The 27,636-nt window shown below is 41.6% G+C and overlaps 2 protein-coding genes across 4 annotated transcripts; one reads left to right on the top strand and one right to left on the bottom strand.

Annotated features, from left to right (window-relative positions):
- Positions 1 to 234: 234 nt before the first annotated feature.
- itpka (inositol-trisphosphate 3-kinase A) lies at positions 235 to 3,797 on the top strand. The gene is made up of 7 exons (XM_020919760.2): positions 235 to 695; positions 1,831 to 1,927; positions 2,009 to 2,222; positions 2,428 to 2,632; positions 2,704 to 2,805; positions 2,892 to 2,963; positions 3,032 to 3,797. Exons 1-7 carry the CDS (start codon positions 363 to 365, stop codon positions 3,275 to 3,277), a joined length of 1,269 nt encoding a protein of 422 aa, XP_020775419.1. The 5' UTR covers positions 235 to 362; the 3' UTR covers positions 3,278 to 3,797.
- Positions 3,605 to 27,636, bottom strand: ltk (leukocyte receptor tyrosine kinase). 3 transcript variants are annotated; one of them, XM_055159779.1, is made up of 30 exons: positions 27,466 to 27,598; positions 27,140 to 27,260; positions 17,429 to 17,506; positions 16,187 to 16,333; positions 15,572 to 15,764; positions 14,497 to 14,630; positions 14,022 to 14,159; positions 13,794 to 13,940; positions 13,346 to 13,446; positions 13,086 to 13,246; positions 12,932 to 13,026; positions 12,373 to 12,444; positions 11,817 to 11,991; positions 11,313 to 11,463; positions 11,078 to 11,206; positions 10,761 to 10,917; positions 10,270 to 10,455; positions 10,019 to 10,117; positions 9,467 to 9,628; positions 9,258 to 9,386; positions 7,920 to 8,106; positions 7,738 to 7,828; positions 7,371 to 7,435; positions 7,157 to 7,286; positions 6,990 to 7,087; positions 6,386 to 6,478; positions 6,214 to 6,315; positions 5,867 to 6,001; positions 5,626 to 5,716; positions 3,605 to 5,562 (listed from the first exon to the last, which is right to left on the bottom strand). In XM_055159779.1, the coding sequence occupies exons 2-30, from the start codon at positions 27,144 to 27,146 to the stop codon at positions 4,702 to 4,704; spliced, it is 4,314 nt and encodes a 1,437-aa protein (XP_055015754.1). In that variant the 5' UTR covers positions 27,147 to 27,260; positions 27,466 to 27,598; the 3' UTR covers positions 3,605 to 4,701. The 3 variants fall into 3 exon arrangements, with proteins under 3 accessions (XP_055015754.1, XP_055015747.1, XP_055015760.1); XM_055159772.1 differs by lacking the exon at positions 27,140 to 27,260 and having other exon boundaries at positions 27,466 to 27,636; XM_055159785.1 differs by lacking the exons at positions 16,187 to 16,333; positions 17,429 to 17,506; positions 27,140 to 27,260; positions 27,466 to 27,598 and having other exon boundaries at positions 14,022 to 14,154; positions 15,572 to 15,711.

The raw sequence follows: 27,636 nt of genomic DNA on the forward strand, positions 1-27,636 counted from the left end.
AGATGCCTAGTAGCCCAACAGATTAGGCTACAGAGCATGTAGGCTACTTCTTTCGTAAAATACAGCCGAAAAGGTGATCTGGGACAATGACGATGAGCAGCTATAAATTCACTTTTTATGCAGGTCATATAAACTGAGGAAGTGAAAAAGTTACGCGGAAGGTGATTGGTGCAGCTGTCTGTGTAGTTTAGAGAGTTCACTGACGGAAACCGGCCCAAAGGGGTTTCCCTTCAGCTCAGACTCACACACTACACACACGGATGCGTCAGGGCGCGCAGTCGGTCAGGAAGTGCACAGCGCGCACAGTTGCATACCTATCGCAGTATAATGAGTCAAGTAGGGCTTAATAGGTAAACTTCGAAATGCCTAAAGCGACTCGCAAAAAGAGCACAAGGGATCTGTTAGGGACTGGGCTCTCAGAAGGGTCCCGTTTAGAAAGGAGAACCCACGAGCCGCACGCTCCAAGCATGGCCATCCCGCAGGTTACTATCACCCCTGAGTACGGTTCGTCACTGGAGCTGCAGCAGGAGGACTGGGGATCAACTGAGGACGGGACGCTGCGCAGAACACGCTCCAGCACGTCCATCTCATCCACGGGCTCTTCCACCCTAGAGTCTGAAGACGACCTGCTCAGTGACAGCGAGAGCAAGGGCCGTGGCATTGTGACCTTAGAGCAGCTGGGGGATTCGTGTGAGGTGAGTACGCGCAGCAGTGCACGGACATCTGCAGCCGCAGACTCGGCGTTAATTACGCGTTCATTCACCATGCACCAGTGGCCAACAGTTCTATATGCACTGAAAGACGAAAGGGGAAATTGAAATTGAAATAAAATGAAGTTATACAAGCTGAAGACCGTGTATTTCACTGTGCCTAAATAATTCCCAACTTTTATTGAGTATCTGCTCCAAGATAAAATCTGACTCAACCAAAACACATTTCAAAACCTAAACTACACGGCGAGTAGTGACTTGATTTCAAAGGTTGCATATGTGTTCATTGTAGTGAAAAAATTATGTGAAAAAAGTAGTCATATCTGAATTAGTGATATTATGAAGTTATAACACTCAGCCAAGGGTACAGGCCTGTGCATGAACAATGCGTCATTCTAGAAAGTGTTCAGTCTTGTTGGAAAACCTGCTTTCTTTGGCACATGCGGGTTTTTGTAATATAATGACCTTATCTCGGTTCAGAAAATATTTATTTTGTGGATAAAAAAAACCCTGAGATTTCAGCTAAGTCCTTGTTGTGACATATTGGGCCCCCACCTTTGACAAACTAGTTCAGGGCCATGTTTGTTTGAGACATTTTAGCAGTGTTAAAATGAGCTGCCTTAATAAGAGTCTGAGCTTTCTGAGCTTTGTAGGCATGACTGGTGTTCCTTCTGTGGCATATTCACATTATTCATATGCTCCAATCAGGTCCTGGAAAGTTGGATTCAGTAATTTTTCCTCCACTTCACAGTATGTAGAGCAGAAAGGACATGTGCGAACTGTGTGGACTGCATAATAGTACTGTTCTCATGAAGATGTGAGAGAAGCACAGGCTTGATATTTAACAGAGAGTTTTCCACTGTGTAAACTGTCCCTGTTTCATTTCCTCTTTCAATCAGAGCATGCTCAGTCAGCTGAAACACACACATACTATACACACATATTATTACCGGTAGTAATAGGTTTAGAGAAATGACACCATGACATTTGAATGTTTTTGACTGTAACTATAACTTTGGCCATATACATTCAACCCTTTTTTTGACAACGTCATGATGAACAGAGATGGCAAATGTGTAAAAAGCCTTAAGTGTGAGTGAAGCTATTGTACTGTGTGCAGGTCAGGTCATGGTCGAAGCTCAAAACTTTTGTTCGCTGGCCGCTTCGAGGCTCTCTCAAGAGAAAAGTCAACTGGGTGCAGCTGGCAGGCCACAAAGGCAACTATCTAATTATTTTGTTTATATCATTACTGTGTATAGTTTGAGGGAGCTTAACAGAATGTGTTTCACTCTCTGCAGGGAGTTTTAAATCAGCAGAGGAAGGCACTATTCTGAAAAAGCTCTGTGACAATGAGAGGCAGTGTTTTGAGAAGCTCCAAGAGGACAGCCTGCTGCCCTTTGTGCCACAGTACCACGGGGTGGTGGAGAGTGATGGACAGGGTTTCCTTCACTTGAATGACCTGCTGGTGCCCTTTGACCAGCCCAATGTCATGGACTGTAAGATGGGCATAAGGTGAGAACACTTATGCATTTTTAAAAACTATAAGAGCAATTGAGCTTGTCAGTGTTTGTGCACAGAATCAGAATGACTTTATTTAAGATGAGTTTTTTTTTGTGCTCTACCTCAAACTCCAAGTTGGTCTCCTTAATTCACTTAATCATAATAACAAGTCTGCTGATAACTTAGATTTGTGTTTATGAAGTTGATGTACTTCCAGGACGTATCTTGAGGAGGAGCTGGTGCGTGCTCGAGAGCACCCCCGCCTCCGAGAGGACTTGTATAAGAAGATGGTGGAGGTGGATAGAGAGGGGCCCACAGCAGAGGAGCACTCCCAGGCTGCAGTCACCAAACCCCGCTACATGCAGTGGAGAGAGACACTGAGCTCCACACATACACTGGGCTTCAGGATCGAGGGCATCAAGGTAAACAGTGCCCTGCCCCTAGCAACACACAGGTGTGGTCTGGGCAAATACTGACAACTGTCTGTCCACAGAAGAGTGATGGGACATGCCGGACCGACTTTAAGAAAACACGCTCTCAGCAGGATATTATCAAGATCTTCCAGGACTTTGTTGGGGGGAGCATTGTCATCCTGGTACATGACACAGAAAAGCGTTATTTATTGTATGACATTAGTTTTGTTTATTTTTTCTTTCTTTTTTTTCAATTTAACAAAAACAGCAATCGTACTTGAGCAGACTCACAGAGATTCAGCAGGCCCTGACCAAATCACAGTTTTTCAAGCAGCACGAGGTAATCTCTCTTTGTTATGTTCAGATTCTGAGTTTAAAATATCATGTTAGTAAAGTGGCTGCTTCCAGGTGATTGGAAGCTCTCTGCTCTTTCTCCACGATGCATCAGGCAAGGCACAGGTGTGGATGATAGACTTTGGTAAGACCACAGCTCTCGCAGAGGGACAGCTGCTACACAATGTGCCCTGGAAGGAGGGAAACCGTGAGGATGGATACCTGTGGGGTCTGCAGAACCTCATCCAGACCATAGAGGCCACAATAGAATCCTGCAGCCATAACAACCAGACTGTGCTAACACCCACCCACAACTCATGACCTTTATATTACGGATATAGTTAACTATTAATAAGATTGTGAAATAGTTCTTTGGTGAGTGTTAAAATACAAGTTATTCTGGTGTAGGGAACTTTGTTACCCAGCAACTGGTCCAAAATATGGTTATGCTCAGGCCAAATGACACTGGAGAAAGGTCCCTCACATACCCAGCAGGACAACAGTCAAATCCTCCTTTTTGCCTACGTTTCTGTGAGACACACAAATGGATATTTCACAGCAGATCCACGTGGACTGTTTGCATCTGTTATTACAAAACAAATAAAACACAAAAGGAGAAGGTGTGGAATTATGTTAAGAAACACACCATTTACAACCAAACATTATTATTTATTTGTATAATACAATTGTTTGCTGTTATAGGGGTAATGGTAATGTGAGAAATCAGGAGACAGCAAATTGTATTAGTATGTTCTACAAGCTACATACATAACCATCAATGTGAATTATTCTGCTGTAAAAATATATATATATATTTATAAAAATGAAAAATTCAATTCCAGTATAGCATAATAGTCTACTACCTATTTTGTATTAAATACATGTGTTTTATACACTGGGAGACTCGTCACAAGGGTTAACACTAACTAAACTAAACTAAACACTAAACAATGGCTACAACTTCTAAAATATTGTATTTATTTAACACAAGGATAAGATACACAAAAAGAGCAGCAGGTTGCTGGTCTCCCTCAGTAAACATCTAATGGCAGTGATCTGCTTCAAACACTGTCAACTTACAGTAAAGCAATGAAAAAAAGGAGTAGAGTTAGGTAGTCCAGTGTAAACTCCCTCCCTGCTTTGTACATGTGAAAAGTAAAACAAATTTTACTTCAGGTCATACAAATAATGTTCATAAACATTGCATAGCCATATTTCAAAAATAAAAACACAAAATAACATCCTCTCCATGCTACAGTGAAATGCCACTATGGTCAGGGCCTGTCACTTCTGCAGTTTTGAGTGGAAGGCCTATCAACCCATTTCTATTTTTGAAATCATTTAAAATTAATATTGAAATATATATTGAAAAACATTGAAAGCCTTTGTTTATTATAATCAGGAAAAAGCATATGTAATAATAGTATGTTTTTCTTTATGTGGGCTGCTGATCTACACCGAAAAAGTAACTTAAACATTAACAGCAACACTCTGATCCACTGCTGGAACAAGGTATACTACTATGTATATGCTACTATGTATGCTACTGTGTACTTGTACTGGCTCAGCAGTATTTAAAGCTCTTGTGAGGAAATATTGGGCATACAGTGTGTCTTTTAATGCTATAGCATGCACCAAGCATGTGGCAATGGTGTGCACAGCGCTCTGAGCAAATTCCAGCATTTTATTGTGAGGAGATGAGCCAAGCACAGCTGAGCACAGCTCAGTGTTGTCCTAGGCTTGCATTAGATTGGGGTTACGCTGAGGTCTTCAGACAGAGAGAATCCTGAGTCACGGTCACGGGGAGGTTTATCAGCTTTGGTGTGTCTCCTCACATCCTCGTGTCCATAGCTGGCGTGCCTCTTCAGGAGCAGTTTGGGTGCTTTGGCTGAGGTGTGGAGCCGCAGTCCTAAGCCACTTCCCAAAGACACACTCAGAGCACAGCTGGCCTTTACCACTGGGACTTCAGCCTTTGCCAAAGGCAGGTTCTCTGACTCATAGCTCTGCTCATCATATGCATAGTTGACATTGCCACAGGGGAAGCTCTGAAGCTTAGCCAGGTCCATCCCAGCCTTGGAAGTGCCAGAGGCCACCCCAGGGAGTCTATGGGAGAGTACTGTGGATGTCCCAGGGTGAAGGCTGTTGGCTCCATCACAGGCTGTGTCAGTGCATTCAGAGGTGGAGCTCTGTGGAGGGCTGCTGCCTGAGGACAGAGGCATGGACTGAGTGTGGACCAGGGCTTTCTTACCCCTGATGCTCTCCAGAACCCAGGAGCCATACGTGGGGTTCCACAAGTTCTTGGTTTTGTTCTTAAGTCTTTGACTTCCTGATGAGGAATGATTTATAGAGTGTGGTTGATTCTGAGTCTCAGGGTGGAGCCAGGTCCCCTTGGGGGTCACCTCTGGGGCCTCATGTTGAAGGGGTTGGTCGGCAAGAAGGAGAAAGTGTGGTTTAGCAAGCTGTTGTGGAGTAGGAGTGACAGAGACACTCAGCGATGTCAGAGGTGTGTGGTTGGAAGGGAGCTGCTCAGAGGGGCGTGGGACTGCATCCTCCTCTGCAGCAGGGCCATACTCCACTGGAAGAGGAGTGTTGATCACATCTGGGTCCTGAAGACAATCTGTGGTAAATAACTGCTGAAAAAAGTACTTTGTCAGACAAACGTTTCAAACCTGAGTGCAGTAGTTGATTCTCTCCAGAATTGTAGAAAAGTTAGGTCTGTGTTCTGGACAGTGCTGCCAGCACTGGGTCATGATCCGGTAACTGTACAAAGTGCAGTGTCAGTAATCAGCTATCATACAAAGGTTTCACAGTTTCCAGATCTACCTTACTGTTAAATTAAATGACTTGAAAGACATTAAATTCAGATATTAAGAAGATTAAAACACCACAACATCACAGTACATAACTCACACAGGCCCGGGGCACCCTTTTGGGGGATCCATACGGCCTCCACTGGTGACAAACTCCAGAACCTCCTGGTTGGTTTTACAGGGATAAGGCATGTATCCTAGAGAAAGAATCTCCCAGAGCAATACTCCGAATGACCTCCAGAGGGAGACATATAACACATTAAACAGGCTCTTACTTATTGCAGTATCTATGTTTAGAATGATATAGAACAGGATAGCACTGTTTACACATTATGTGTGTATATCTGTAAAAATGTAGTATAAGTCAGGAGGTGATGAAGTGTTTATGCTAACATACATCATGTAGCCTATGCATGTAGGTAAACTGACCACACTTTTTTTTTTTACCATGTATCAGTTTTGCAGGTAAAAATTCCCTCCATAAAAGCCTCAGGGGGCATCCATTTGACAGGCAGCATGGCTCTGCCTCCTTTCCTGTAGTAGCTGGCCCTGAAAGGAAGAGGGACCTCTTACAGAGAGCAAGATGCAGAGGTTCTCAAGGGTTTTTCTGATGGCTGACCTGTAAATGTCTCGGGCCATACCAAAGTCTCCTATCTTTGCCACTCGGTCAGGTCCTGGACATGTGAGCAGACAGTTTCGAGCAGCAATGTCTCTAAAGGAAAAAAATAAAACATTTAGGTCACTCCAACCTACATTTTTCTAAGCCTGATTCTTTTGAAAGTTTAGCATTATTTTAAAAAATCGTATTAAAGTCCACAGTTGTGTAGAAAAAGTGGCAAGTCATTGGTTTAATGAAGATATCATTTTCTGGAGCCCTTACCGATGGTATTCAACATTGTATTACCTAAAATGATGTACCCTATGTAAAAATGAACCCAAAACTCTCCAGTTGCTGGTGCACTTAAGAGTAAAACTTTCCATTAGGTTAAAAATAGTTGCTGCTAACTCTGCTATATTGGTTGCCATAGCCATGTAGGTTAGCTGTGACGTCAAAGGGTTGATTACTGCAGATTACTCAAACATGTATGAATAAAAGAAAAAACAAACTCCAGCTATGTTTCTGATGTAGAAAAAAATAATAACTTCCTAATTTAAAAGCTAGAATAACTTAAATTGCTTGTGCAAAGCTGTGACATGTGTGAATGTGTGGGGTGGGACTGAACCTGTGAATGAAGTGGTTCTCCTCCAGGTATCTACAGCCACAGGCGATGTCCCGGGCCATGCGCAGCAGCTCCCTCATGGTGAGGGATGAGGTGTGGCCCTGGATACAGCAGCACACATCAAAACATAGACTCACACACACACTTAGCATAGCCCCATGCACACTCACAGATCTGGGCCTGTGCTGCCTCAGAAAGCTCTTCATGTCTCCACCTGTCATCAGCTCCAGGAGGATGAAGCGTGGCAGGATGTTGAGACTCACTCCAATGCAGCGAACAATGTTTTCATGACTAAACTTACTGCACCAGAAACACAAGTCGGATTATGGTACTATCTCTCTGTTTAACTTAATAAAACCTAAAAATTAAGAAGCATAAAATAACCTCATGATCAGAGCCTCCATCAGGAAGTCCATCTCGTCTTGTTCTGAGCAAATCTCAGGAAGGGTCTGGGAAACACAAAGACACAAAGAAAGAGATTACATTTCCTTTGTGAAACACTTGTATGACCAAGTCCATGAAACCCAAGGGAGCTGTTTTGGATTTATAATCTGAAGATGGCAAGATTATTATATTGTCCACTCTGTCCAGAGGAGGTGAATGTCTACAGAGCATGAACCAATTAAAATGACCAGAAACTATTCATGATTCAATTAAGAATATGAACTTTTAGAAATAAAGAAAGTAAAAATATCTTTGACATGTGTGGCCTTTAAGTATAATAATATGTTCTGCCACAGTGGCAGCTGACCTTTATAGCAACCTGCATGGGACTATTATCAGCACTCATCCCCAGGAGCTGTCCCTCGTACACTTCTCCAAACGCTCCATGGCCAAGAGCCCTGCACCACATAGTCAAATAATGTCACTGAGATTCTTATGCTACAGTAGAAATATCTTATAAGAAAATAAAATAATTGATTTCACACTGACCTAAGGAGAGTGATGTTTTTCCGGGGAACTTCCTTCAGTTCACTGAGTGAGCTGGCTTTACCAGCAAAACAGTAGTTTGGATTGTAGTCTGTCATTATGGTGGAGGAGCGAATTTTACTGAGCTTGTACTCTGGACTCTGCAGCCGTCCTCTGACAGCATGCAGGTCACTTTTCCTGCGGTACCACACTGCACACATCAAACAGAGTTTCAGTTACAGACAGAAAATCAGTCAGACATTTGGCCTGCATCAGAGCCCTATCGAGAGGAGAAGTGGTAACACAAAGAGGGTCAAGAGCGGTCACACTGAAGGCCACATTAAATTATTGCTTTTCCTATCATGAAATGATTACAGACTGTAAGTAGAGGTTTTAAGACTGGTGACCACTGTCCTCTCTTTGTTACAACTTCTGGACCATCAGGGCAAGTGAGGGGCACTCACCCGCCGCTGAGGCAGCGACGTCCCTGATGCAGGTGGTAGTCTGGGGGTACAGGTCGTGGTTCCTCATGGGAGGAGGTGGTGGGTGATGGGGTGGTACAGGTGATAGGTGCCTGGGAAGGATGAAGGTGAGGAGGGTATAGGTGGCACACTGCCTGGAAGGGGATGGGTGGGTAGGACACGTGCACATGAGGGGTATCGATGACCCTTAGCCTCATGCTAGATGCAGGACTCAGGGGATCCATGGATCCATGGATGGAGGGGAGGGCAGGAAGAAGGTAATGAGCGATAAGACAGCACATTAAAGAGGCTCAGGGAACAGACTACCTCTCTGCATGGGGAGTGGGGTGGGGGGTCACACTAAACTGACTAAAGCTGACTTCCTGCTCTTTGAAATATCAATATGATAAAAAAAAATGTAAATGTCACAGTTACACAAATACTCTCTGAGAATTTTAGAGTGTTTGAATTACATATTCTTCCACCTCACAAACTGTGTCACCCTCACACACCTCCCATCGCACATACGCCAACCTCATATATGCTTAAAATATTTGTATTAGAGTTTAACAGTAGTAATATGTAGTAGTAGTAGTAGTATAACAAAGAGTATATCAAAGCTTAACACTGGAGAGAAGACAAAGGTGTACATGTGTTAGTCCCTTTATCAGACACACACCTGTAGTTTATGTGAAAGTACTGTCCTTTACACATCATGTACATATTTAGTGGCATCTTTTTCATTGACAGACTTTTTTCTATGTAAACCTGTTGAAAACAGTAAATGTCCATATTGGGCTCCCTTCATATTAGTATTCTACGTCAGTAAGTCTCGGTCTCCTTCAGAGCCGATGGAAGGCAGCAGGCACAGAGTGGGCACAGAAGTGAGAAAGCCTCTTACTGAGGATGACACCAGCACAGATGAGAGCGACACCACTGGCCACAGTAGAGGCCACCACTGCCAGGATCAGAGACACTGACATGTGACTCTGAGGGACAGGGCTCTGAGGGATGGGGCCCTGGGGAGAAGCTGGTGAGAACAGGAGGGTCAGTTAGTCCTCAGTCATCAGATATTGAAAATAGATGTTCAAACTCACAGACATGTCGTACCTACAGCACTGATGCAGGTGACGTTGTCATTGGCCAGGACCTCCCCGTCGTGGCACAGACAGATAATCTGACGCGTGTCCTCATCCCGTCTGCAGTTCTGCATCTGACAGTGACTACAGTTGGGTTGTACTTTGATCTCACACTCCCCATGGCTCTCCATGGCTGCACAAAACACAATTATGTCATTGTCTGTCTAGTTTTTACTGCAGTAACAAAGATAAATCAGTTCTCTATGAAATGAGAAAAATATGTATGCGTTGTGTAAGGCAATGTAAGTGTAACATTCTTCATATACTTTATTGTGCTTGAAAATATTGAGGAGAAGAGTGAAGAAGAGTAATCTGCTTCTATGATATATAAGATATGTATAATGTATAGCATAACTGGAAAGTGATGTGTGTCCCATTACAAGTGGTTACAGTGGACATCCCAGTCACTTAACATTTGAATTCAGTCAGTGAGTCCTGAGGCCTTTTGACACTGAGACAGCCTGACACCCTGACAACATCGTTGTTCCTTATGACACATGAAGCTTGTGCTGCTGAGGCACACCTGCCAACGGCTGCAGGAAGATCTCTCCTGCGGGGTGAATGAAAGAGATTCCGTCTTGGCCGTCAGCCAAGATCTCATCAGTTATAGCAGCATCTCCTCCTGGAACATAAGTAATTTTAATTTCTGGGTGATAGGGTTTTTAAAATGATTTCAACTTAATACTTCATAAACAACACATGTCAGAGCCGTGTGAAGCAGAAATGTAAATTATATTTACATTGTAACTGACAAAATGAAATTTAGAGACCAACCTCTGTAGCCACCTCCACCTCCTCCTGCGGTGCATGCGCCCCCTCCACCTCCAAAGCCCCCGTAGGTTACCCAGCCGAGTTTAGACAGAGCCAATGGACAGGCAGACCCCCCGACAGACCCATCTAGGAGAGACTGTCCCGCTTGGGAGTGAGGACTCAGGTCACCTCTCCAGCCCCCACCTCCACCTGAAAACAGCCAGAGGAAAGTTTGGAATGAGAGATATAATAAGAAATAATTTTATCCCCTGAATTATACATTAGTACTTGGATGGTGTACATATGGTAAGTACCTATGACATGGCAGCTGTAGTTTTAAAAGTAGCTAACCACAACATACTTGATATGAATGAGTAATGCAATATAAACCATCTTTTAGTGTCCAAAAAAGCAGTATATAAATTGAATACATCATTGTTAATATATAATCAATGCTTAAGTCAGTTGTGTGAGAAGGAAAAAACTGTGTTAAAAAGCAAAGGTTGGACCTGTACCTGCTGCTCCTGTGTGCCCACTGCTGCTGGGGGCACTGGTGCTGTTCTCAAACTGCTCCAGAGGGGTTTGATCCAGACTGGACTCTGGGTCCTCCAGGTATGCATTTCCGCCTCCCCCAGCCGCGATAAGCAGAGGCACCATCTCACCCCCCTCCATCTGAGAGTAGAAAAAACATCCTGATCCAACATGTTACGTATGAGTACAGTCAGATACGGCTTGAGGATGTCAGTAAATTCCATAAATATTTACAAATTTCTAAATGAGATAGTTTGAAAGATGTCTGTAAATATGTGTGATTAAAACCATTGCAAATTACCTTAAAGATGTATGTGGCACCACCCCCTCCTCCTCCACCTCCGGCCCACTCAGCATTTGCCCCTTCCCTCAGGTTGTCTTCTATCACTGAAGACTCCCCCAGACAAATCTTCTGGGTCAGCTGGTTTCTCTGCTCCACAGGAAAAGGTAGCTCAATTATTTTGCTCTTAAATAGTAAATTGTTGCCGTGTCAATCAATACAAACAGAGCTTTATCTTTGCTGACGTCTCACTCACCCCTGGACACGCGTCTTCTCCCTGGTGGCCGACCAAAATGTACAGTGTATCTCCCTTCTCCAGAACAAACATCGCTGAAATAAAGACCCCATGGTTGCGCTTGTTGTGATTTTTGGCTCCTTTCCCTCCTGCGGCTCCATACGCTGAGATCCTGGGGGACAAAGAAATGAAATGCAGTGCAGTGACTAAAGGAAATTGTTTTCTGGCACAAAGTCCACACTCCCGATCATATTAGACAGACTGCAGCACACTTGAGCAAACCCCTTACTGTGCATCAGACAGATTGGGACTCCATAGTCAGAAGACACCATCCTGTGACTCAACATCTGTGGTCATATTAGCAGTAGCAGTAACTGTAGTTTATATAGATCACCACCGTTTCTATGTATTGTGCCATTTCTCTTACAGAAAGCCATCCCATTGATAAACCAGTTCAGATGTAGATTTTCAGTGACACCAATCTCCATGCTGGGGTTGGTGCATTGGGGGTGGTTTTGCACTCACTGGTATCGGTTTGTGGCTGGGACCCTCCACATCTGGACTCCTTTCAGTGGACCATCCTTTCCCACAGTGACATTGACGTTCTTGTTCCTGTAGGTGGTGTCACACTGAGCCTGAGTGGGCCCATGTGGACCACTCGCCCCGCACGAGGTAAAGAACCATGTAGTCAGGGAAACCTCTGCAAAGATGGAGAAACTCAAATCATACATGAATAGATTCTGTGATTTATCTGAACTCTGCACTACAGCTGGGCATTTGGAGAACATATTAAATTGTGATTTTTCTGATAAGTACTGTGATTAGGTTGGTGTTAGGTTAGGTATTAGGTTTGTTATGTTTTAATAATACAATTCTGTTCAAAGGTCACATTCTAAACCCTTCCAGAAATAAAAGGAAATATGAACTGACAAACTAACAGAACTAATAAGAATCACATTTTAGAACATGTTTGTACTGATATAAACTACATGGTTCTGTTCTTGCTCAGATGTGGGAGTGTGCGAGTCCTGCTGCTTTGTGTATACCCAGAGGCAGAAAGGATTAACAAAGTGCTAAATACCCGAGGCTGAGGGCTCAGGGAGAGGGCTCAGAAGATCCCCCAGGTCCACCGCAGGCCCCAGCTCATTTATATCTGTCCACAGAACAAAGAGAGCTCTGAGATCATTGGACAATGTTGTAAAACTAAGATTTCAAAAACAGAAATCACTAGGGGTGGGACGAGATACACTTTCCAAAAGCCGAGACAAGACACAAAGTCGGATCTAAGAGAACGAGACAAGACGAGATTTTGACATTATTATTAATACAATTTTTTGATTACTCATTATTTAATATTTCTGGCGTCACTGTAGCTCTGCTTTGTGGGACTACACATTCTCAAAAAATTTAACTCACCAGTACTGTATTTTTTCAAACCAAATGTAAACACATGAGGAAAAAATCTCACAAGATCATTTTTACTACGTATGCACGATCTTGCAGCAATTTAGTTTTGCAAGATCTTATGGCACGAAATCACACATTTTACATTAGCTTTTAGTGCACATAACTCCCACAGAGGGATAAGACAACAAACCAACAGGTCTATGACTTAGATGTAAAGTATTAATCAATGATACCAGTGTAGAAGCAGGCTGCTCCCAAAGAGATTAGGTCTAGGGCAATATCAGCCTCGGAGCCAGGAGCCCACACAGCAGTCACCCTCATGTGAAACCTGCACAGACAGAAGTCAGGGGTGGTCTGGCCTTGTCCTACCCCAGCCCCTCTGCATACCTGTGCTCAATCCCAGTCAGCTGCAGAGCAACATGGTCCCAGTCGTCTGTCCACGGGCCATTCCTCTCCCACACCAGAGGGCTGTTCTCTGTATCACTTTCTTCTACGGCCACGACCAGAGTCCCATTAAAGTCCCCAAAGAGGTACAGAGAAAAGTACATCTACACAAACACAGTGGACAATAACCCAGATGAATGAGACACACGCCCAGCACAGCACAACAGAGCGATCAGAGGAATCAGAGGCATAATGACACTGACCTGGCAGTCACTGGAGGAGACTGGAGCAGGGAACCATGGACTGAGGACGGACACTTTACTGGCAGCACTGCTGTCTCTGACCTGTAAAAACAGGAAGTGCCCTGAGGGCCCCCCACACGTACAAGCACAATGCATTAAGAGTACAGAACATAAGAACACAGAACACACATCTGAAAGAAAGAAGCACACTTAATGTATAGATAAACCTTCATAAAAAGCCTGGGAGAGTATTCTGATTACACACATTTGTGTGCACACACCTGCACAGTATCTCCCCCATGTATACCTCTGTACTTCACTTTACTGTTCCACTTCACGCTTTGGGTCGCCTTTGTTCAGCATGGGAGTAATATATCCCAGCTTCAGCCTTGCTTTTAGTAAGTAGAAGCTTTATAAAAAAGTTCCAGTTCCAAAGTGTGCAGCATACAGTCTATGCAGTGTGACTGACCAGGTGTGGAGAGCAGAACTTCTCCCAGTAGCTCCTGGATATCCAGATAATCAGTTGACAATCGCCTCCATTGAGAGTGCTGCGTGGACACAGACCAGCCACAGTCGTCCTGCTCAAACGAACAGTAAGAGCCCAAGGGGAGGGCTCCTGCAACGCACCAAGAACACTCACCCAATTAGTCACTTCTGCCTCACATAAAGTGTCCATACAGTGTACAACAGGCCGTACCGCAGATGAAGCCTTCATCCTCTCCAAATGGACAGTCAGTGTGGAAGTCACACACACGGCTCGAGTCTACACAGCTCTCAGTGGCATCACATTGGAAGGACTCCCCACAGGCAGTGCTCAGCTCTGACAGAGGCTGCTCTGCACACAGTATCGCAGCACAAACAAAGTCACTATTATGAGGCAGACACAAACTATCAGTAACAGATCAAATGATGGCAACAACCAGAGAGTGTTAAATTAAATCAAAATGACAGACATTCTTCAGTTTAAGTGAAGCCTTTGTCCGAGGATTCGAAACAATGTAAAAAAAAAAAAAAATCTGTTCTTTTGTTACCATTTTATCCCATCAGAAACATGTGTAATATGGACTGAAGAGAGAGTGAAGAGGACAATATAGGGCAGCACAAACTGTCAGGGGACTGAGAAGATATTTTAAACCATGAGTGAGACTGGGATCCTGGGATCTGGATCTCACCTTCACAGTTTCGGAGCTCCAGAGAGTCCAGAGCCACAGTGTTGCCCTCAGCCTGGCAGGACGTGTACAACAGAGTGACCTGGAATGGCTCATCAATCCAGCCAATCACAGCCTCCAGCTCGTCCCACTGCCCCCTGAAAACACACACACCTGCACTCAACAATAGCACAGCATCATCACTACAACACACCAATTATGAGAGTGTGTTTTTAAAAGTAATATTCACACTACAGTCCACAAATGTTATCTGTCTTGTGCCCATAAACTTGTCATATTAATTACATTACAGCTTTAAGTCAACAACAGTAAGGTCTTTGTTGTTGAATAATGGTCCCACTTAGCATCTGTGGAGAATATTAAGTAATTTATTTATTTATGCTGACAGAAAAGAGCCTAGTTTTCATTTCATGTGGATATGCCCAGTAAGATAGATATTGATACTTTGCAGTGATGTTACATACATATATCTCTATGGCAGAATGTTCATCAGTTACCATGGAGACACAGTGCACACATTAGTAAACACTCAATTTTTTTTTTATTTTTTTTAGATGAAATACAAAATGGATTTAAACAGCACATTTTCAGGAGCCTGTAATCAACACAAGCATTCATTTTCAACAACAAGTTGACTGAAAAGCTGTAGTGATTGCAATGTTACTTGAGAGAGCTTTGTTTAACACAAATCACAAATCACAAATTTAGCACAAATCACTTGTCATGGCTCCAGATAGATCAGTTCTTTATGGCCAAAATGTGTTAAATAAAAGGGAGATTTAAATCTAACAGCAATACAGATGTAGAGCCTACATTATCATTCCCAGGGAACGTTGATGACATCAGATGCAAAGTATAAACAGCATTTTCCACCAATGTATTCTGACCTGCTCTCCAGCTCAATTTAAAATACAAGGATTTTACAATATTGTGATGTCACGAGAAGATCCTCTGCTGTCCCAACCAATTACACATGCATTCATCTGTACTGTCTGCATCCTGAATAAAAACAGATTACTGGGACTGTCCTTGCTCTTTCAAAGGCGTGTGTCTGCTCCTGACATCCTCCGTGGCATACCTGCTGTGGACTGAGTGGATGAGCAGAGGCTGGGGGTCTGAGTTCATGGGTGTGATCAGGAGGCTGAAGTTTCCTGGGGCCCAGTTCAACAGGGCTAAGTGCAAGGTGCAGAGCTCCGAGCTGAAGGGCAGGACTGGACTGGTCAGGTAGTACTTGCATTGGCCTGGAGAGGCTCGCAGTTGAAGGAAATGTCCTGAACCAAGACAGAATGTATACCTTTAGAGTTACAATGTGACTATGTATGGAACAATGTGACCATTATTTAAATTTGCCTTGTTCTTTGTGCTACTTTGGACTGTGTTTGGAATTGGGCTGCACAATTTCAGAAACAAAATCTGATTAGATTTACGATTTATGTATAAAAAGTGATATTCTGTTCAGAGTGAACATTGTAAACACATACAGAAGCATTAATAGTTGAGAGAAGACTTAAATATGAACTGATTAACCAATTCAAGAATTCTGTGGATTTCAGAACATATTTTAGAAGTCTAAAAGCTAAAGGGTTGGCATGTGTGTATTTTCTTCTCAATAAAAGGGTATTTTGTTGTTTACAGTAGTCATTCTCCTTAAAACATTGCAGACAGACATGACGAAACAGCAGCAGTGTGTTACCCTTTGCTGTGCCCAGGGAGTGGTCAGTGCGAGGCCTGGACACTCTGCTCTGCTCGGCCTCACCCGCGGGCACCACAAACCAGTCACCCTGCTCACTGTGATTGGAGAACGTCCACTGACACATGGATTCGAAATCACAGGAGGACACTGGAGGGACATATGGAGTAAGCTTAGACATTATTGCAGAGGCATTTCATAGCATTTCATGTGCCCCCAAATGTACAAATCATGTATCAAATCAGCTTTTTAAATCAATACTGACATTTTACATTTCTTTCTAAATCAAAATACAAATGAATTATTATGAATTGTTAATTATTATGCAAAAATTTTAACTTTATGAAATGTCGCTTACATTATTACAGCACCCTCTAAGCTTTGTCTCACACACATGTATCCCCTAACTTCGGTACTAAAAGTAGTACTATATAATCATTCTAAACACTATTATTATCTTGTTTTGACACTAGAGCAAACATTTTGAACACTCTGAATGTAAAATCAGTTAGTAAACTCTAACTAGATATCATCATGTATCACCTACTTATCTGCCATTTTGTTATATATACAGTAACATCTTCAAAAAGACTAAAGCAGGGATCCAACCAAGTACTGTGTAAGTGTATTGTCAACTACTACTGATGTAAGATATTTTTTAAATTCAAATACTATTTAATTATTTTAAAATTTTAATCCATTCTAAGTACTGTGTGATAAGAAGTACTCCCATATCACTGTACTCCTGGTTGAGAAATACTGGCCCAGAGCATGTATTGTGAACACTCTGAAATGTGAATGTAAAATCAATTATTAAAATCGAATTATCATATATCATCATGTTTCACTTAGACCATATACTATGAAAACAAGTCTTGCCTTCTGTCACTTTGATTTGATGCAGCAGAGTTGAACATTCCAAACATGTACACACCTCAAATGGATTATGGGGAAAATCGAATCAATCTAAGCTCTCTGCTCGTCGTACGTTGGCACTGGTCAGCTCCACAAACTTCTTTTTGCTTAACTAAAAACAATGATCTGTGTGTGTGTGTGTTTGTGTGTGTGTGTGTGTGTGGAGTGGGTGTGGAGGCGGCAGGGGGCTGGGATCATGTGACATCTACACAGGAAACTGACCCAAATGTTACCAGGGCCAACTGCCTCCAGGCATCAGGGTAAAAATATATATGCTAAGTTAGCCTTATTTTATTTTATTGTTTTATTATTCTGGTGGTATTGACTTACAGCCCTGAAGGTCTGAGGCCAGAGGGTTAGAGAAAGACTGCTCCAGGAAATGGTTCAGGGCATGGCTCGAGCTGGTCACTGCAACAGAAAATGTACCCCTCACTTAGCAGAGTTACTTTTTTAATTACTCAAGATTTCTTATCTTGAGAGGTAGGAATAAAAGTGTTAGAAACTACTCCTAACTCTATTATGGTTGTCAAATGTATCCAAACTCAGATACAAAACAATGCTAAAATTAAAATGGCAAAAGTAGATACTCATTTGAACTTGTATCAATACAAAAAAAGTCACAGCAACAGGACAAAAATGAACTTTTCCTGAATAACCACATGGTAATATAAATTAAAGCACAATTTAACGTTGAAAATAACATTCTACTGTCTAAATAAAGAGTGTTGTTTATCATCGAGAATCAAGTCTACTCCTGTGTCGATATCGAGATTGAAATTTTAATATCGGGGCAACAGTAGACTCTATGCAGAACACAAAGGGTCTTTCAGGGTCTTTCGAAGTTGACACATATAGAGACAAATGTATGGAAATGATTTAAAATGTTACATATTAGATGGATATAAGAGAGGACCACGGAGACTGAACAGGCTCCTGTGTGTTTGTGTGTTTGGACGGAGATGGGCTGTGGTGTCAAAGGTCAGCTGAGACCATCTCCACTCGTAAAGGCACACATTATGAGGAGGGGCACATTCATTCAGAGGTTATTATTAAATAAGTTGGGGGTCATAATGTTAAACCGGAAAGTAATAAGAGGCTAAAAAAAGACACAGTGTCCGGACTTTTAGGGAAAACCCAGACCCATTAAGCACTGAAAATCACAAAAGAAAAGTAGCAAAAATATTATGGCACTCAAAAAAGAGCTGTGAAATACAATCACTCTATTCTAACTCCTTATCTCACCATCAGTCAAAAATAAGTGATAACCATCAAATCAGCTATTTTCACAAAATTGCCATATCAAGATTCACAAATTTTCTTTTGAAAGCAGCCCTGTGCTCAAACTGATTTTTTGTTTTTTTTTATGCCCATGTCTATTAGTCAGCCTCCACAATGCTTTGGGCGACAGTAGCCCACTAGAGTGTTAGTCCATTGATCTGAATGTTGGGGGTTCAAGATGAACATCATTGATAGAACAGTCAGATGAAATCTGTTTTGTGTGTCCTTGGGCAAGACGCTAAAGCCACCTCAGCCCTAGTGTCTGTGTACACTGGTGTATGAGTGTGTGTATGAACAGGTGAGTGGTTCCTTGATATAAAACACTTTGAGTGCCTTGAAGGTGAAAAAATGCTATATAAAGACAATTTGCCATTTGAGTTAGTGGAAGGTGGATTTAACTAGGCTAGAAGTTGCCGATACAATACATACATAGGCCACAATACCATACATATCTCGATACAGTGATCTTACAATTTGATACAGTATGTTTCAAATAGATTCTATACAGTTTGTCTTTGTTAAATCACTTCTTGTGTGAAGTTCATATGAAAAAAGTCAATTTTAATCATCAAAACAAAAGCAACAAATCTGTAGCACTGTAACAAAATAATTTATTAAAACATACAAAAAATATTCTTGGTGATAAATCAATACAGCAGCCCCCGATATTGATACTGTATCATCACATTAAACGATACGATATATCAATCTTTCAAAATTTTTGCACACCCCTAGATTTAACCAATTACAGTAATAATAAATAATAATAATTAGTTTTATATTGTGATTTTCTGGACACTGAAAGATGCTTTACAGAGCAAACAGAACTACTACTACTACTCGCCACAGCTGCCCTGGGCCACACTGACAAAAGCGAGGCTCCCAATCTGCACCATCAGCCCCTCCGACCACCAGCATCACTCACACACACACCACTTTCATACTAGACAATGTGGGTGAAGCACCTTGCCTAAAGACACAATGGTGCCCCACTGTGGCATCTGAATTGTGATGACACTGAAATCTGATCTGACACCAAGAAAATTGTGTTTTGGCATATCGCCCACCCCAGTTCCCTCTGTCGCAAACACTTTGTAGCGGTAAATATTTATTTTTTTAAAAACTCTGCAGCAGAAGCAGTGTTTGAATGGAGGGTGGTGTTCTTGGTGCGTAGCCAGGCCGAGAGCACAGCAGTTGGCTTTGGTGCAACTGTAAATGCATGGCTCCCACTGTACTGTGCCTCCTGCTCTGCACCAGAATGTGTCCAACATGAGCCAAGATTGTGAGAAGTATTACAAAGTGAAACCTCCAAGGACCACTGCTGACGTAATCTAAAACCTGAACCATATTCACCACCATGTTACCACGACTACAAGGAATTCGAAGAAACTGCTGGATTTTTCTTTATCTAAGACAGTGTTTTTCCTTTGAAACCAAGATGATGGTTTTGTAGTGAATTGCAATGATGGAATGATTTCTTATTACTTTCTTTTTTTATTCATCTATAATTTGTTTTTGTGCTACTCACTGTTGCAAGACCCAATTCCTGACTCCAAAAAATTGAATGTCCTCCCTGCTCTTCACCATTTCTTTCTATACTGTCAAGTCTTATGAAGCCAGCAGACTAAAGAAGATTAAATATATGATTTGTTTTTAAGCAAAAGATAAAACAAAAACAAAATAAAAAGGTAATTCTGTTGTTCTGAGTGGCATATGAACTAACTGAACACGATTATAGTCATATGCAGCCTGTTTAGATAAGTGGATTTGCATTATTAGATTAAGTGACTGATGTGACCAAATTTAGGAAATCAAAGACAAAATCTGTTGTTTACATGAAAACTACTTGGAGTCAAAGCCCAAAAGTGATAATAACGAGTAGGACTTTACTTCTCTCTATTTACTTCTCAAAAACAATGTCAGAGTATTTTGGTGTACTGGTGTTTAGAAATATCATATCACACATCTGTATTAAGCACATATCTGCGATGCTGTTTTTATAACACTTTGGTGCAGATGAGACCAAAATAGGATGCTCCAGTTCTCATTTGCAACTTTCAAAAAATAGCCATGCAGCACTATATTCTAGGGAGCTGACTGACTTCTGTGTAGTCTGGTCAATGCATCTTATTGTTCTTATGCAGAAACAAGACAGACTCACAGCAAAGTCAAAATCTTGGTTTCATGACATGCTGAGAATTATCAAACAATTGGATTGGAGTGAAATGTAGTTTGAACTAACAGCGGCAGACCTCAACATGCTGCCCAGATCTCAGGACATCTTGCAAACAGGAAGCGGTTCTGAGATGCCATGTGGCTATAGGTCACCGGGAGAACCTCCAACTCCAAACCCAGATCCTTCAAGTTGAGTGTGTTTCGTCCCCTGGGTCCTACAGGTCTCTCACTCATGCCTCACAGCAAGAAGGTTCCAGGTTCGATCCCTGGGCCTTTCTGTGTGGAGTTTGCATGTTTCTCCCCGTGTCTAGATGGGTTTCTTCCAGGCATTCCAGTTTCCCCCATCAACCCAGAACATGCTGCATAGGTCTCCAGGAAGAACAGTTGATAGCTAAGATCAGTTAAATACAATCAATCAATGAACCTGCCCAGGGACTACAGGTGGAAATTAGCACTGGTGCTACAACCTGGCACAACACATTTCTCCTCTTTGGGTTAATGTATATTGTGCACTGTCCCTGTCTTATTAAATAAATAAATAAATAACAGCAAACCCTGCAAGTCCAAAGAACAGTAAGTAAAAAAGGTAATGCTATATCAGCATCATAAAGTAGAGATCATCATTGAAGAAGATTGATAGTGGTCTGGAGATGGATGAGCTGATCGTGTATAAGCTCATTATGTAAATCTATGGGTAGATCTATTGCCATCTTCTGAACCTAAAAGTCGTAAAAAGTTGGACCCTGATCTAAATGAAAACAAATCTGTCAATCTGTGTAGCCTCCTGGACTGTGACATGGCCCTGTCACAACCGTTTCACTCAATTGAAATCAGTAAACAGTAATTATGCTTCTAGTGTTGAAAACAAAAAATGTACTTGTGTCTAAATGTACTGTCCTTGAGAACATTCACTAAATATTGCTTTTACTTTTTCAACATTTTCAAGCAAATATCTTTCCTCCCTGGTACATTTTGGAACTGGGTCAATATAAATGTACAAAGTATTGGTACCTGCGGTTTGGGTCCTGCTGCAATACCTAAGGGGATAAGATTGTGCATGGTTATGTCTTGGTGACATTCCTACCACATCTAAGTTAAATCCCTAGCTTCAGCAAAAGAGAAAATTAAGAAACCAACTCTACTGATCAAAATCTGCACATTTCTTACTACATTTGATTCCTTAGGCAAATCAATCTAAAATTTAACATTAAAGTACATTTCAAATTGTTATTTGATGAGCACCTGAATATTTTTATGCAGTACTTTTACTTTTAATGTTTTTTCATTTGCTCCAGTATCTGTAAAGTAATCTTCCATCAACAAATAGTTTGGACCTGCTCCCATTTATTCCCAAAAACCCTTCTCTCTGCCCGGACCAGAGGAGGGGCTGCTTGTGCACATGTCTGCAGTGGTCCATGTGAGGCACCGGTCTTCTGTTTGTCAAGAGGCCTGTAACTCAATTTGGATGTAAGTGACTGCAGCTCGGTTTCAATTACCTGTTGTCTATGGGGACATTTTTGTACTCACACAAACACCCAGGACACCATAGAAATACTTTGCATGTACAAATGAGTACACATCTGTTTGAGCTTGGTAAACAAACTCGTACACATGCTGCATGCCGGGTTCCTTTAACTGTCATCTGTCAAACCCAGCTAGTGGTTATGTTTATTAACAGCGCACATAGAATGAAACAAAAGGTTATAGTCGGAAAAAAACTGACTTTAATGAAGGGCTGTGCGGTTAATGAAATTTTAATTGAGATTCAATCATATAATCTAATGGGCAGTGATCCACTTTTTTAACAGAGTGGGCTACAGCCAATCCATGGTCAAAGCATGTGGTTTAAAGCAGAGTTTAGACTTTGGAGGAAGAGATTTGATTTGACTGAATGGCAATGATTAAAAGTCTTATCGTCAGGAAATTCCAATTGAAAGACATTTAATTTGTTTTCATTGAATCGAAACCAATATGGGTGAAAAAAACAGCCGCCACAGCAGAAACACCACTACAAACATGTGCTCTGCTCTCATCTTCATGCTCCATAAAACAAACTGAATTTTCCAACTGTCCCTTCACAGCAGGGGTCAGGACATCACCGTGACAGCGACAGTGTAAGTGTCTCATGATGTGGCAACACGAGATTCAAATCCCTGTTCTCCTTCTTATCCGTCCACAAATCTGTCTCGTCTTAAACATGAAGCGCACGTAGCTGTTCCCCAGCTCCTGTGAGGCGTTCAGGTACAGGTGTATCTGTGGGTGATTGAAGAGCTGCAGACACGTCTTGCTGTTTAATCAGTGTGATGAGCTCTTCTCATTTAACCCACCTCCGCTGTCACCAACTATAATCCTGACATTGGCGTCGTGGAAGTACGCAGCAGGAGACGTTATGACTGACACACGCAGCACACTCAAACGCTTTCATTGAAAACATAAAAGACCTTTGCACCCTTCACAGACAGCACTAAAATGAATGCTAAATAGAGGAGGAGACTGCCCGTTTCATCAGTAAGGAAGCACTAAAGCCCACATATTACCAAGTAAAGCTGCTTTCAAACACATCATGGAGCGCTGATATTTGAGATAAAGGTGCACTGCCCAACTTTTCCGGTGGAGGGTCCGCTACCTACTTGATGATATGATATTGTTTTCCCTGGAATGCTTCATAGCATGACATTAAACACATCCATCTAGCCTTTATTCATTACTTCATTATGGGTGTTTCTGTTGCTCAAAAATACAGTAATTCCTTCTGTGAATGCGGGCAACTTCACAGATCTGAATTGTAATGTGGCGTAGTGCTGTAACGTGCTTGTCTCCCTTGTGATAGACAGGTTTAATCTATACTGTGGCAATAACATTTCCATAGAATTAAGCCGGTGGCGGACTGTCCAATAGAAATGTTATGCAGTGCATCCTGAACTAATAACTAACTACAGGTTTTTTAATAAAAGGATCACATAAATTCCAGGACACGTTTGTGAAAGTTTGATTACAGGTTTAGAAAAGTACTTTTCCATAAAAACAGGATATTTTGTTATTTATGACGGAAATGCTACATTTCCCAAATAATGTTTAATATAATCAGTTTTAATTCCATTGCGATTAATTTTGCAGCCCTATTAAATCAAATTCTAGTTTGTTTTCAGAGCAAGTTCATACTAGCCAGGCTGGCATCACCTAGTTCCTCTGCTCAATTTAATTTCTCTCCAGCAACTAGGTCAGGAATTGGAATTCACTAGACGGTGTGCAAGAACCTTGGAAGTTGTAGACCACGCACCGGCCAATTAGTGAAGAGCTGTGAAGCCATGACATCAAACTCAAGTGCCTGTCTGGGTCCCTTTTGTGGTACAACACAACAGTAAACAAAGCGGTCAAGATGAATGTAGATGAACTCAGACATTCTGTGTTGGCAACGAGTCCCGAGATCGAGGATTTAAAGCCGGAACAAAGAGAATGTTTGGTGAATTTTATTAAGGGGAAAGACATTATTCTTCTTCCTATGGGATTTGGCGCATTACATATGTGACAACCAAATAGCAGCGATTGGTTAAGTAAAAAAGTATCCGCCTACCGTCGAGCCAAGGAACCCTAATGCTGTGAGGTCAGACGGTTTCCACACAGTGAAAGCGGCTGATGAATCATGCTAAGCTCAGACACCACTGATAGGAGAGATGCTGCTGCTGATGGAACCAGCCCAAGATCTCCTCCAAGAAGAAGAAAATGTGAGATGTTTCAGAAAGTAGAAACTAATAAATTGATGTTGAATAACATGTGCAACTCAAATACAGATCTTACTTGTAACAGTTGCAACACTGATTTATTCCTAGACTGAAGCTTTATTTGCACGGGAACAGTAGACGTGATGGCCAAGCTGTTTGTTATCATTTTGTGTTTTGGTTCTCAACATGATTATCCAATCAGAAAGCAGAATAAGCCTCACGTGAGTCTCTCATGTGGGTTGAAATCCAGGTGGTTAAAAGCTAAGATGACTCTCTGTGAATCTGTCCTCTGTATGCAGGTTAAAGCACTTTGCCCAACCCAGATTAATTTTTTTTAAACAAAGTCTACAAATAGTTCCTTTCACTTAGATTGTGAGGAAGTGAGAGAAGCACAGAAAACCCAAAGCTATTATGACTAAAGACAGCTGTTGCTTCTTCATGCTTATACATCCTGTCAGTCACATGATCTACACCAGCTTAGATCTTCAACCATGAAATCTGACTTTTCCTCTGAGGAACAATAGTTTGAAACTTCATGTTCATCAGAAGTTAACGCAGTCAAGATTCACAGAGTTTACAAGAGAAAAACTTTGCACATCCCACTTTAGGACACATGCACCCCTCGTCAGACTTAAGAAAGTTGCAAAGTTTCAGGCAACACTATTTGGGTGAAATATTGCAACTTTGTAAATTAAAGTGGTGCTACAAGAAACACAGTGAGACTTCTTTATCAATACACAGAGAATGTAATAGATAAGAATATACAGTAGTTTCACTCATGACACTGTGTGAAACTATTATTTTAGATCACAGAAAAAAGCATCTTAAGGGAAATCACAGTCCCAAGTGTACACCCATTACAATGCAATATCGATATAATTTTTTTGTGAATTAAAGGTTAAAATGAAACAATGTGGTGACTGTGACAAAATGTGGTGATTGTGGCATAAATGCAATAATAGGCAGAATATTGTTTTGAAGAAAGTACTGTGTTATTTAAGCCATGTGAAAAGCATTTATACTATTTCTTTGAGCACAGTGGATAGAGATGGACCAATATAAGTTCCATAGCCGATACACTGATGCACATTTTCTGGAATCCATAGGAACGCCACGGTATTTCAACAACTACAGCCCTGTTTTACACATGTAAGAGAGGAGAGTGGTCTCATTGTGCAGTGCAATTTTCATATGAACTATTCAATATTATATTTTGGACATTCCAATCACAGCTAAACGTCCTTGCATCAGAGCAAAATATTTAACTTGTTTTAACCCAAATTTAAATGTTCAGTTTATTCTGCAGAAATGTGAGCCCTCTGGTTAGTCCACTTGGCAAAGTGTAAAGTATTGTAAAGATTCCTGGTGGACCCCATCAGAATAGCTATACAGTGTACATTTAAAGCTGATTGCCCATATGCTAAAAATATTGGCCGACTGATGTATCTATAATTTAGTGGGTTTAGACCAGATATCTGTGACCGTAGGGCCCAGTTCCGGTATAATGGAGTCTAATGGACAGACATCATGTACAAAAATGCTCTGTGATGATTTTTATTATTTTGTTACTTTCAGCACAGCCCCATATTGTCTGAAATATTATCCTTCCATTTGATCACTTTCATTGCACATTTGTGGACTGGTGCCAGTTTGTCCCAGCTGTGCACTCCCGGATCAGTGTATGAGCCTCTGCATCACTGCCAGAATGCATTTGTCCATGTCATCAGGCTTTTCTTGTGTGTTTTGTGAGCAGGCAGTCCAAATGAACTGTCCAAATGGAAAGTTGAGTGATGGTTTTCAATAACAGGTGAATCATGCATTTGATTTATTGCTAATTTGTGCGTATATAGAATCAAACCAATCCACCTGACGCCATCTGTTTCTGAACGAAGCAAAGCATACACAAACCAGACACAAAAATATGGCTCTGACAAGATTTGTGTGTAATTAAAGCAATATGTGTAAAAATGCAAATACTGATGCACATATACTTTTTGCTACATCTTACAGTGACAATGAATAGGCCTACAGAAAATATATCTACTGCACTGAAACCCCATGAATACTTTCTGAAGTCATTTATAGAAAGACAAGTCATAAACACAAAACTAGAAGAAGAAAGTAGACGGTCCAAATGTCCAGGTACATCACATAAGGGGTTTTAACATTTTCACACTGTAGGAGTCTTAATTTCCAATCCTACCAAGAACCTTTTGGTGAGAATAGCCTACATGTAAACACTGCCTTTGTTGGGAAACATTATTTGATCTACAAGAAAAATTACTTGGACACAGTAGCTCCAAAATTTAAATACTTCATTAGTAAACAGTCATTCAAATTCTGAGTAACTATGGTAGGCCTAATAATTGAGTTTAATTGTTCATGTAGGCTAATTCAGTTTTTAGGTACAGTGCTCCATAAAATAACATTTTCTTACTGTTAACTAAATGTACGTACAACTATTCAGATGCACATTTAAAGCCATATTAGCCCCAGTTCCAGCCACTGTATCTGTGCAAATGCACGAAAGGGAGACGGTCCCTCTGATTAAACAGGGACTGTGGGATTATAGTGTTTTGGTTGTTATGTGTGAAAACGCCCAGAGAACAGTAGCTTAGTTTAAAATGGTTGATTGGTTTTGGGCAAAACTGTGCCACCACAAAACAAATGTACTTATTTACAGATTTAACAAACAAAAACTCCATATAGGACTGACGCCTAATGAAATAAATAAAGTTGTGGTTTAGAGTTAAAATGCTGTTTCCGAGCTCTGCTAAGGTCCAAGTAACAATTCCAGCGCAGAGCGCACTGTGCTCCTCTCTGTCGCTCCATTAGCAAAATGCATTTAACTAACTATATGACTTACTGTACATGAGCCACAGCCGCAGCCACAACACAGCGATGCCAAAAACATTAGGCTGTGTAGATTTAGTGCGCACAGCACTGCAGACTCGGGGCACCAGCCTGATAAAATTCAGTCATGTGACCTGTTGGTTTTGAACAAGAAAGACACCACAAAAAAAACTTATCCTGTAGCCTATAAAGCGTTTAAAATATAAAGTTTAGCCTCCTATATCTGACAAAAAAAATCTAGTCACACATAGGAAAATACTAAGTGGGCTGTAGCCTTTTGGGTACACTACAACATTTTAAAGAATGGTCCAGATCAAGTTCATAACTTGTGCCGCTTACCCATCAGAATAAGAGCCGAGAGAAGAGGAGTCCAGAGTTTAAACTGTTCCATGGCTCCGTGGTCCGTGCACTTTTACCCCGGGTACGTCCACATGGATGAAGGTGGTCCGGCGCTGGGCTCCGGGAGAAGCTCTCTCCTGTGTGTCTGAGGCTGCTGATGCTGCAGCGTCT

The sequence above is a fragment of the Boleophthalmus pectinirostris genome, unplaced genomic scaffold (genome assembly GCF_026225935.1).
Source record: "Boleophthalmus pectinirostris isolate CB_2022bp ecotype Guang Dong unplaced genomic scaffold, ASM2622593v1 HiC_scaffold_10, whole genome shotgun sequence".
Lineage (NCBI taxonomy): Eukaryota > Metazoa > Chordata > Actinopteri > Gobiiformes > Gobiidae > Boleophthalmus > Boleophthalmus pectinirostris.

Excerpts from the sequence above, each read along its gene's own strand:
- ltk (XM_055159772.1), bottom strand. The coding sequence starts at position 27,517 with ATGGAACAGTTTAAACTCTGGACTCCTCTTCTCTCGGCTCTTATTCTG. Across the intron at positions 16,334-17,428 it reads GGCCTCAGACCTTCAGGGCT|TGTCCTCCTGTGATTTCGAA; the intron begins GTAAGTCAATAC and ends ATGTCCCTCCAG. Across the intron at positions 10,456-10,760 it reads TGGGCACACAGGAGCAGCAG|GTGGAGGTGGGGGCTGGAGA; the intron begins GTACAGGTCCAA and ends GGCTGTTTTCAG.
- itpka (XM_020919760.2), top strand. The coding sequence starts at position 363 with ATGCCTAAAGCGACTCGCAAAAAGAGCACAAGGGATCTGTTAGGGACT. Across the intron at positions 2,806-2,891 it reads GGGGGAGCATTGTCATCCTG|CAATCGTACTTGAGCAGACT; the intron begins GTACATGACACA and ends TAACAAAAACAG. Across the intron at positions 2,964-3,031 it reads AGTTTTTCAAGCAGCACGAG|GTGATTGGAAGCTCTCTGCT; the intron begins GTAATCTCTCTT and ends GGCTGCTTCCAG.